Here is an 11,086-nt window from a genome sequence, read left to right as displayed (position 1 = left end):
AAACAAGACTTTTGTGGTTGGAGGACAGTGGGGAGAAGGAAGAGAAGGGCTTTATTTTGTTTTTACTGAAGGTTGTAAAAACAACTTTTTGTTTTACTTTTGATCCTGATTTTACATTTAAGTGAATGTCCTCAGATACCACTAATTTAGTTGCAAGTTTCAAAATTTCAAGAATACATATCCATATCCATACCTAACCTTCCTGACTTTTGGCTCTACTAAAATAGGGAAAGAAATAGAGACAAGGGAATGGTTTTATATTTTTTATATTTTTATATTTTTAGTACCCAATATGCCTTCAGCTCAAGTCATGATCTCAGGGTCCTGGGATCGAGCCCCATGTTGGGGCTCCCTGCTCAGTGAGGAGTCTGCTTCTCCCTTTCCCTCTGCCCCTCCCCCTTCATGCTCTCTCTGTCTCTCTCTCTCAAATAAATAAAATCTTTGAAAAAAATAAAATTAAAAAAAAGGAAAGATGAATTGAAATTAGCTAAGTAAGAAACAGTGGAGTGGGATGGGAGCAAGGGGGAGGGTGCCAAGATAGCGGAATGGGAAGGAATCCTGACAGAGAGACTATAGCTCATTGTAGGAAAGAGAAGATAGTGTGCCTGGAGCCAAGAGAGAAATATTACATACTTACAGAAACTAAAGAAACATGACAGTTAAATGCAGCACATAAACATATAATCAGGATTTGGTTTTTTTAAAGATTTTATTTATTTATTCAAGGGAGAGAGAGAGAAAGAGCACACAGAGGGAGAGGGAGAAGCAGGCTCCCTGCTCAGCAGGGAGCCCGATGGATGTGGGACTCAATCCCAGGAGCCTGAGATCATGACCTGAGCCAAAGGCAGAACACTCAACTGACTGAACCACCCAGGCACCCTATATCTGATTTGGGGAAAAAGAGGTTGCAATCTAGGACAGCTTTGGGACAATAAGCAAAATTTGTATATTAAATAATAGTATTCAGTCAATTTCAATTTCCTGAATTTGATAATTGTACTGGGATAAATAAGAGAGTATCTTTGAGGGGCGCCTGGGTGGCTCAGTCATTAAACATCTGCCTTCAGCTCAGGTCATGATCTCAGGGTCCTGGGATCGAGCCCCGCATTGGGCTCCCTGCTCCGCGGGAAACCTGCTTCTTCCTCTCCCACTCCCCCTGCCTGTGTTCCCTCTCTCGCTGTGTCTCTCTGCTGAGCTCCCCTGCTAGAACCTCCAAACAAGCTGTCAAATAAATAAATAAAATCTTAAAAAAAAAGAGAGAGAGACAGTCTGTAATCTACTCTCAAAAGATTTAACAACAAAACATAATAATTGGAATATAATATGTATATTATATGTAATATATGTAAAGAAAGATAAAGCAAAATGTGACAAAATGCTAACAACGGCTGAATCTAGCTGAAGAAATGGGAGTTCCTGCAACTTTTCTAAGGATCTAAATTTTTTTTCAAAATAGAAAATTTCGTTAACATCTCACTCTGGTTGGGGTTCCTGACTGGCACAGTAGGTAGAGCACATCACTCTTGATCTCAGGGTTGTCAGTTTGAGCCCCATGTTGGGGGGGTAGAGATTACTTAAAAATAAAATCTTTGAAAAAATTTACTCTGGCTAAGATATCAGAAACTCAATTTCAGGATTCTCATGGCACCTAGTTATATGAACATATTATTTAGGAATATTGAGGTAACTACCAGTAGAAATATATAAAAATGGTTCCCTCTGGAAAAAAAAGACCGGGGTTCAAAAAAAGTTAAGAAGAGACTCTATATGCTTTTTAAAATATACTTTAAAAACAAAGGAAATAAGGATATTACTGATGCAATTGTAAACAAATGTGGCTGATTTAATGGGAAGTGGTGGAGGCAGCAATCATATAAAAGCATTGGACTTGGAGTTCAAAGACATGGATTCTAGTCTTCTAGTCTTCCAACAATACCTATTACCTATGTATCCTTGGTTAATAAATCTCTTTGAGCTACAGTTCTTTTGTTAATTAATTTGGCATAACCATTATTTCACAAGGTAGTTGGGAAGAACAAATGAAATAAGTATGTGTTATTACACTATGTAATACTATATTGGTACTACATAAATGCAACCTAATTTTAAAAAACTGTGATTATCTTCCCTTATTGCCCATAAAAAATGTTATGTAATCCAGATAGTATGTACTCCATTTGCAGCTTGTGTTTTCACCCACATCAATCCTGAAGTAAGATTCAAAACCTCTTCACTCCTTCCAAAAATATTCCACTCTGGTGAGAGGTATCAATCTTACTAAATATTTTAAGGGGAAGCCAGGGGCTTTGTACCACACATCCCATGGCAAACAAGGGCATCAACTTTCTTTCAAGAGGCCTCCTCTCCCTAGTCTTTTCTGAAGTGAAATGTTGTGGTTTGCGAGCAAACAGTACAGAAAGAATTATTGAAACGACTTCAGTGCAAAAAGGGTGGTTTTACTAAAGCACAGGCACAGGACCCATGGGCAGACAGAGCTCTCTGGGGTCGTAAGGAGTGGCTGATTATATACTTTCAAGTTGGGAGGGGTTTAGGGATAGGTAAGTCTCTAAGGAATTTGGAAGCAAGGTTTCCAGGACCTTGAAGGGCTAGCTGTTGTTAGGAAAAGGTCATTTAATACTGTCTGGTAAAACCTTAGTCATGAGACCCTTCAGATGTATATTAGTGTGCCTTATGTTTTGAGGATGATTGCTAACATATATACATATATCTTGGGGGGGGGGGGGGGGGGGGTGTAGGTAGAGATAAAGGAAGTTTCCAAAGGGATTTTTATAGTGTCTTAGAGGTTGGGCTAATGTCAAACTACGGTTGCCTGAGGCAGCTAAGCTCCTTGAAGAAGGTACTTATCAATGGGCTGTAAGTTGTAAGAAAGTTTAATTTTTTTTCTTTTCCCTTTGTTGTCCACATCATTTTATTTATTTTTTTGTTTTCCCCCATTTTTTCAAAGATTTTATTTATTTATTTGAGAGAGAGCGAGAGAGAGAGAGAGAGAGAGAGAGAGAGCACAAGCAGGGGGAGGGGCAGGCAGAGGGAGAGGGAGAAGCCGACTCCCCTCTGCGTAGGAAGCCCGGACCTGGGGCTCGATCCCAGGACCTTGGGACCATGACCCGAGCACAAGGCAGACACTCAACTGACTGAGCCACCCAGGCGCCCCCACATCGTTTTGTACTAAGACCAGCTTGGGCTTCACATTCTTTGTTTATCTTCTCTGGCTTCTCTTTCCCCCCAGAACTCCTCCTCCTAACAATCTCTTCTTTGCTTCTTCCTTCCTTCTTTCCTTTTTCTTTCTTTCTTTCTTTCTTCTTTCTTTTTCCTTCTTCTTTCTTTCAAGATTTTATTTATTTGACAGAGAGAAAGCACAAGCAGGGGGAGCAGCAGAGGGAGAGGGAGAAGCAGACTCTCCGCTGAGCAGGGAGCCCTAGGAGGGGCTCCATCCCAGGACCCTGGGATCACTACCTGAGCAGAAGGTAGCCGCTTAACTGACTGAGCCACCCAGGTGCCCCTCTTCTTTGCTTTCTTTATGTGGAACAGCTTAATTCTTCCAATTAGTTATTTCCCAAAAGGACCCTCTATTACCCTATCTTTGAAGGCAGCAGAGAATTATAAATAATAATCTTTTTTTTTCTTGCATACTTAAATTATCGGGCTATCAGAGAACTTTCAATTCTGTTCTGGTGATTAATCTTATGCCAAAGCCAGGAGAGCCCCCACAAAGTACCGGCAAAAACCCGACAGCATCACGGGAACAGTCCTCTGGGCGCAGGCGCGAAAGGGCCGCTAAGTTCCCCCCCCAACCGGGTATTTCCCTCCCCCTGAACCTGTGGACCGGAAATCGCTTAGCGGAAGAGGCGGCCTGGAAGAGGGAAGTCGGGGTTTTCTTGGGAAGGACTGGAGAGACTTTCGCTTTGCTGCGCTCCATAGGGGCCCAAAGGCGTGAAGGGTCAGTCCGCGAGTTTTTGGTCATGGCGCTGGCCGCTCGCCTCTGGCACTTTCTCCCTTGGGCACGTGCCGTCTTTCCCGGACCTTGGCTCTCGAGGGGTGTTGCTGGCAGCCGCGGACTGTGCTGTACTTGGCGACTCCGCGGCTCTGAGGTACCCCCGCCGCCCTGACTCCGCTCCCCTCACTACTGGCTGGGTTCCGGCACCCACTTCTTCAGCCGGGCTGCTCCGTATCACCTTGGGGAATGTGGTGAACTGAGGCAGGTACTTAGGGCCAGGTGTTCCTGGAGCTCTTCAGGTGGCTGCAAGGGACAGGTCCTCTCCCTTTCTCAAGGCTACTTTCTTCTCTGAAAACTGGGGTCGGAGGGGGAATGAGCTCCCCCTCAACCCTTCTCCCCCGAGAATCCGGGGTTCCTGCCCGTCTTTCCTCTGTGAAAACAGAACCTTGGTTGGGGGGCTTGGAACCTTGACCGCTGTGAAAATTTACTTTGGCGATACTGTACAGCACCTGAGGCTCTTAGTCTACCAGACTTTGAAAAGTTTGTGGTGTGATTTTGAAAATTATTACGACTTAGAAGCAGAGATTTTGTACTATTTAGGTTTAAAATTTGAGCCCTTTGTTTTATCTGCATAATGTTAAGGAAGGATGTTGGATTGTCATCCCAGTTTTGGCTTTTCTATTAGACCGTTCGTGGGCCTTGGTTTATCTAGTTATGAAAGAGGATTAGAGAGTGACGGTTGGCAATAGTGCATATGATAAGTATTATTTGAACTAGGTGTTTAATTATTTTGAACTCTAAAATACACATTTTTGACTGCCTGCTATGTTCAGGGTTATGGGGGGCTGTTAGGGCAACAGGTAATGAAAGACAGGCTTGATTGCTATCCTCCAAAATGCTTATAGTCAGATGGGGAGATGTTAAAAGATATAGGCAGAGGGATGGGAGGGGTACTAGGTATGAAACTAGTTAGCCTCAAGTTCCCAAATTAGAGCATTGGTGAGTTAAAAGTTCCATTTTAGTGGGGTGATCATCATTTAGATAATGAGGGCTAACATTTTTGAAGTTTTACTATAACCAGGCATTGCATTGAGCGTTATCTCATATAATCTCCATTTCTATCCTATGAAGTGAGAACTGTTATTTTAACCATTTTTTGGAAGAGGAAACTGAAGTAAGGTTAAGTAATGTATCCAAGTCACACAGCCAGAAATATGTTGGATTTGATGGCAGTAGGATATCTACATGTATTGCATATAGCCACTGTGCTAAAAAGCTGAGAACTGGAGGAGATAGAAAAGGATAGAAAAAAATCAAGATCAAGAGAGACTAGAAAGATTTTTAAGTAATAAAACTCCACTCTAAGCCAAAGGCAGTGAAAAACATTCTTCCCTAGATATATTGAATTTTGGGGGAGTTGGAACTAATATTACAATTTCCAAGTTTTTCATGGGTTTTTGTAGCCCTCATTATTTGTTTTCTTGTTCCTAAACCTTTCTCTCAGCATGATGTTAGTAAGTTGAATTGGAGATATTTTCCAGGAGTTTGTTGAGATTGGGGGCAACTGCTGAGTGGCTGAGGTTTCATTTTTCTGTCTCTTTCTATATGTAATCTGTGTTAAAAAACACTTCTCTGAACGTTTATTTTTCTTTTTTTTAAATTATTATTATGTTATGTTAATCACCATACATTACATCATTAGTTTTTGATGTAGTGTTCCATGATACATTATTTGCGTATAACACCCAGTGCTCCATGCAGAACGTGCCCTCTTTAATACCCATCACCAGGCTAACCCATCCTCCCACGCCCCTGAATGTTTATTTTTCAGCAGATTTGTACTGAGTGCTTACTGTGAACAAGGCTCTGTTCTAAACTCTAGAGATACATTGAACATAAGAAATAGAAACACTTTTCCTCATTGATCTTACAGATAAGAAGGAAAGGTAGTTGAGTAAATGTAATTAATGCAAAGTGTTGGGAAAAGAGAAACAAAGTTATACCTAACCTGATCTTGAAGGGAGGAAGGGGAAAAGTGTGAGCAATTAGAGATGAGATATAAAGAATGATTGGAGGTTAAAGAATAGTGGGAATATGAGGACAAAAAAATATTCCAGTAGAGAGAGTAGCATGATACAGGCCCTAAGGTAAGAAAAAGTGGTATTTTTGAGGACCTGAAATTATGAATGGAGCCTGAAATGGGAGAATAAACTGATATAAACCGGGGCTGAAAAATCAGGCAAGTACCAGTTTATTAGTTATCTATTACTGCATAGCAGATTATTGCACAATTTAATGGTTTAAAGCAGCAAACATAATCTCATTGTGTTTTGGTTATCAAATCCAGGCTTAGCTGGATGCCTCTGGCAGAAGGTTTCTCATAAGGATTGAATCAAGCTATTCGGCTGCTGAGGTTTCATTTGAGGGCTCAATTTAGAGGTAGAGGGAAAGTTATGCCTATAACCTCGCTCATGTAGTTGTAGGCAGGCCTTTGTACTCACCTAGAAGGCTTCTCAAAAGGGCTGCCTTAAGACACAGCGGCTTCCCCCAGGGCAGGCAAGCAATCAAAGAAAACACATGAGAGAATGAGTGTCAAAGATGGAAGTCCAGTTCATTTATAACCTAATCTTGAAGTAACATCCGTTCACTTTTGCATATTCTGTTTTTTTTAAAGAGAGCCAGTAAGTCCAGCCTACATTTAAGGGAAGGGAATTACACAAAGGAGTGAATATTAGAAGTACAGAAGGGAGAAATCTTTCTTCCCAGGATTCTTCCAGCTGGTTTAGGGATTAAACTGCATGAGACAACAGGAACAAAAACCAGGGTTTTATTATGTGTGCACGGATGTCCAATGATGAAATTGAGACCGAAAGAAATGACCAAGGCAGGCAGTTTTTATACATTTTAGGCATAATAAATTTGTGAGGAACTGGCAGGATAAAGAAAACAGATGTTTGGGAGCTTTATTTAGTAAGGAATTTTAAGTATAATTTAGGCTGAGGTAGTAGATTGGTAACAAAGGCTTGTTTCTATTGCTTTCTGGGTTTTAACGTCCTTATCTCTGGTGATGAGGATGTCTTTTTACTTCTTAGTACAGGAAGGGTATTTTTCATATGGGAGATTTATTTCCTGTTTTCAGGGAGTCAGAGGAGGGTCTCAGTGTTCTTGCACCAGCAGTTTCCCAAATAGCTTCAATTCAGAATAATCAGTATACCATTGTGCTACATTTTGAGGCAGCCTGCCCTGGGCCCTGACAAAAGGCAGGAATCATTTGGGGCCATTTTAATTAATTTATCTGTATATTTTTAAGTTGAGATATAATTGACATGTAACAGTTTCAGGTGTATGACACAATGATATAATATTATAATATTTGTGCATATTGCCAGATGATCCCCGCAATTAGTAAAGTTAACATCCGTCTCTACAGTTTTTTTCTCTTGATGAGAATTTTTAAGATTTACTCTCTTAGTAACTTCCAAATATACATACAGTATTATTAACTGTAGTTATCGTGCTGTACATTACATCCTAGAACTTATTTTATAACTGGAAGTTTATACTTTTTGACCATCTTCACACATTTAACCAGCCCCCTTCTACTCCCCCTCTGGCAGCCACCAATCTGTTCTCTATTTATAAGTTTGGCTTTTGTTTTAGATTCCACAATGAGATCATACTGCATTTGTCTTTCTTGTCTGACATATTTCACTTAGCATAATGCCCTCAAGGTCCCTTCATGTTGTCACACATGGCAAGATTTCATTCTTTTTATGGCTGAAAAATATTCCATTGTGTGTATATATATATATATATATATATATATATATCACATTTGTTTTATGCATTCATAGATGGACACTCATGTTGCTTCCATGCCTTGGCAACCGTAAATAATGCTGCAGTGAACATGGGGGTGCATATATCTTTTTGAGTTACTGTTTCTGTTACCTTTGGATAAACACCCAGTAGAATTGCTGGGCCATATGGTAGTTCTGTTTTTTATTTTTTTGATTAAACTTCATGCCGTTTTCTTTTCTTTTTCTTTTTTTTTAAGATTTTTATTTATTTATTGAGAGAGAGAGAATGATAGAGAGCATGAGAGGGAGGAGGGTCAGAGGGAGAAGCAGACTCCCTGCTGAGCAGGGAGCCCGATGCGGGACTTGATCCTGGGACTCCAGGATCATGACCTGAGCCGAAGGCAGTCGCTTAACCAACTGAGCCACCCAAGTGCCCCTTCATGCTGTTTTCTATAGTGGCTGCACCAATTTACATTCCCACCAACAGTGCACAAGGGTTCCTCTTCTCCACATCCTCACCAACACTTATTATTTCTTGTTTTTTTGACAATACCATTCTAAGAAGTGTGAGATGATACCACATTGTGGTTTTGATTTGCATTTCCCTAATGAGTACCTTTTCATGTACCTGTTGGCTATCTCTAAGTCTCTGGAAAAATGTCTCTTCTGATACTCTGCCCGTGTTTTAATTGGACTGGTTTTTTAAATTGTTTTGGCTATTGAATTGTGAGAATTCTTTATATATTTTGGATGTTAATCCCTTATCAGATATATGATGTGCCAATTTTTTCTTCAGTTCGGTAGGTTGCCTTTACATTTTGTTGATAGTTTCGTTTTCCGTGCACAGGAAGTTTAGTTTGATGGAGTCCCACTAGTTTATTTTTACTTTTGTTGCCTTTGCTTTTGGTGTCAAATCTAAAAAGTTATTGCCAAGATCATCGTCAAGGAGCTTACCCCCTATGTTTTCTTCTAGGAATTTATGGTTTTAGGTTTGATGTTCAAGTTTTTAGTCCCTTTTGAGTTAATTTTTGTGTATGCTGTAATACAGTGGTTCAGTTTTATTTTTCTTAAATATTTTTTTTTAATATTTATTTGAGAGAGAGAGAATGAGAGAGCACATGAGAGGGGTTAGGGTCAGAGGGAGAAGCAGACTCCCTGCCAAGCAGGGAGCCCGATGCGGGACTCGATCCAGGGACTCGAGGAGTCCGAAGGCAGTCTCTTAACCAACTGAGCCACCCAGGCACCCAGTTTAATCTTTTTCATGTGGCTATCCAGTTTTCTGGACACTCATTGAAAAGACTGTTTTTTCCTCATTGTATATTCTTGGGTCCTATATTTTAAATTAGTTGGCCCATATATGCATGAGTTTATTTCTGAACTCACTATTTTGTTCCATTGATCTATGTGTGCGAATACTATACTGTTCTGATTACTGTAGCTTTGTAATATATTTTTAAATCAGGAAGCATGATGCCTCCTGCTTTGTTCTTCTCAAGGTTGCTTTGGCTATTTGGGGTCTTTTGTGGTTCCATACAAACTTCAGGATTCTTTGTTCTGTTTCTGTGAAAAGTGCAACTGGAATTTGAAAATGCCGTTGAATCTGCAGATTGCTTCAGGTAGTATGGACAGTTTCACAGTATTCTTCCAATCCATTAGCACGGAATATCTTTCCATTTATTTGTGTCTTCAGTTTCTTTCATCAGTGTCTTACAGTTTTTAGTGCACAGGTCTTTTACCAGATTCTTGGTTAAATTTATTTCTAGGTATTTTATTCTTTTTGATATAATGATAAATGGGATTGTTTTCTTAATTTCTCTGATAGTTCATTATTAGTATATAGAAATACAATATATTTTTGTATATTGATTTTGTATCTTGCTACTTTACTGAATTTGTTTATTATTTCCAACAGTTTTTGGGTGAGGTCTTTAGGGTTTTCTATATGTAATACCATGTTACTACAAATTTACTTCTTCCTTTCTGATTTGGGTATCTTTTCTTTTCCTTCTTTTTTTATTCCTAATTGCTGTAGTTAGGATTTCTAATACCGTGTTGAATAAAAGTGAGAGTGGGCATTCTTGTCTTCATTCTCATTTTAGAGGAAAAGCTTTTGGCTTTTCACCACTGAGTATGATACTAGCTGTGAGCTTGTCATGTATTGCCTTTATTTATTTATTTTTTTGACAGAGCGAGAGATCGAGAGAGCACAAGAGAGGGAGTGGCAGGCAGAGGGAGAGGGAGAAGCAGGCTCCCCCTGAGCAAGGAGCCGGATGCCGGGCTCAGTCCCAGGACCCTTGGGATCATGACCTGAGCTGAAGGCAGATATTTAACCAACTGAGCCACCCAGGCGCCCCATGTATTGGCTTTATTATGTTGAGATATATTCCCTCTATATCCACTTTATTGAGAATTTTATCATGAATGGATATTGAATTTTTGTCAGATGCTTTTTCTATATCTATTGAGATAATCATGTGATTTGGCGCCTTCATTTTGTTGTGTCATCTTGATTGGTTTGCAGATTTTTTTTTTTTTTTAAGATTTTATTTATTTATTTGACAGAGAGAGACAGTGAGAGAGGGAACACAAGCAGGCAGAGTGGGAGAGGGAGAAGCAGGCTCCCCACTGAACAGAGAGCCCGATGCGGGGCTCGATCCCACGACTCTGGGATCATGACCTGAGCCGAAGGCAAACACTTAACGACTGAGCCACCCAGGCGCCCCTGGTTTGCAGATTTTTGAATCTTTCTTGCAGTACCCTAGAATAAATCCCACTTGATCATGATGTATGATATTTTCAATGGATTCTTAAAAATTTTAATTCTAGTGTAGCTAAGATACAGTGTTATATTCATTTCAGGTGTACAGTATAGTGATTCAACAATTTCATATATTACTAAGTGCTCATAGAGATTAAGTGTACTCTTAATTCCCTTCACCTATTTCACCCTTCCCTCCACCCACCTCCGCTCTGGTAACCATCTGTTTTTTTTGTTGTTGTTGTTGTTGTTCATTTGTGTTGTTTTTTAAATTCCACACATGAGTGAAATCATACGGTATTTGTGTTTCTTTGACTTATTTTGCTCAACCATTATACTCTCTAGATCCATTCATGTTGTAAATTTCAAGACTTAATTATTATTTTTTTTTTTTTAAAGATTTTATTTATTCATTTGACAGAGAGACAGCGAGAGCAGGAACACAAGCAGGGGGAGTGGGAGAGGGAGAAGCAGGCCCCCCGCCGAGCAGGGAGCCCGATGCGGGGCTCGATCCCAGGACCCCAGGATCACGACCTGAGCCAAAGGCAGACGCCTAACGACTGAGCCACCCAG

The 11,086-nt window shown here is 40.1% G+C and overlaps 1 protein-coding gene across 1 annotated transcript in view; it reads left to right on the top strand.

The window, feature by feature from the left end:
- The first annotated feature begins 3,868 nt into the window (after positions 1 to 3,868).
- The window catches only part of RMDN1 (regulator of microtubule dynamics 1), a 50,661-nt gene continuing 43,443 nt past the window's right edge, over positions 3,869 to 11,086 (top strand). The window contains exon 1 of the mRNA XM_032421952.1: positions 3,869 to 4,109. Coding sequence (XP_032277843.1) covers positions 3,981 to 4,109 — 129 coding nt within the window. The 5' untranslated portion in view covers positions 3,869 to 3,980. The remainder of the gene's footprint in view (positions 4,110 to 11,086) is intronic.

This window comes from Phoca vitulina, unplaced genomic scaffold (assembly GCF_004348235.1).
Source record: "Phoca vitulina isolate PV1807 unplaced genomic scaffold, GSC_HSeal_1.0 scaffold25, whole genome shotgun sequence".
Lineage (NCBI taxonomy): Eukaryota > Metazoa > Chordata > Mammalia > Carnivora > Phocidae > Phoca > Phoca vitulina.
This window is presented reverse-complemented; position numbering and strand designations above follow the sequence as displayed.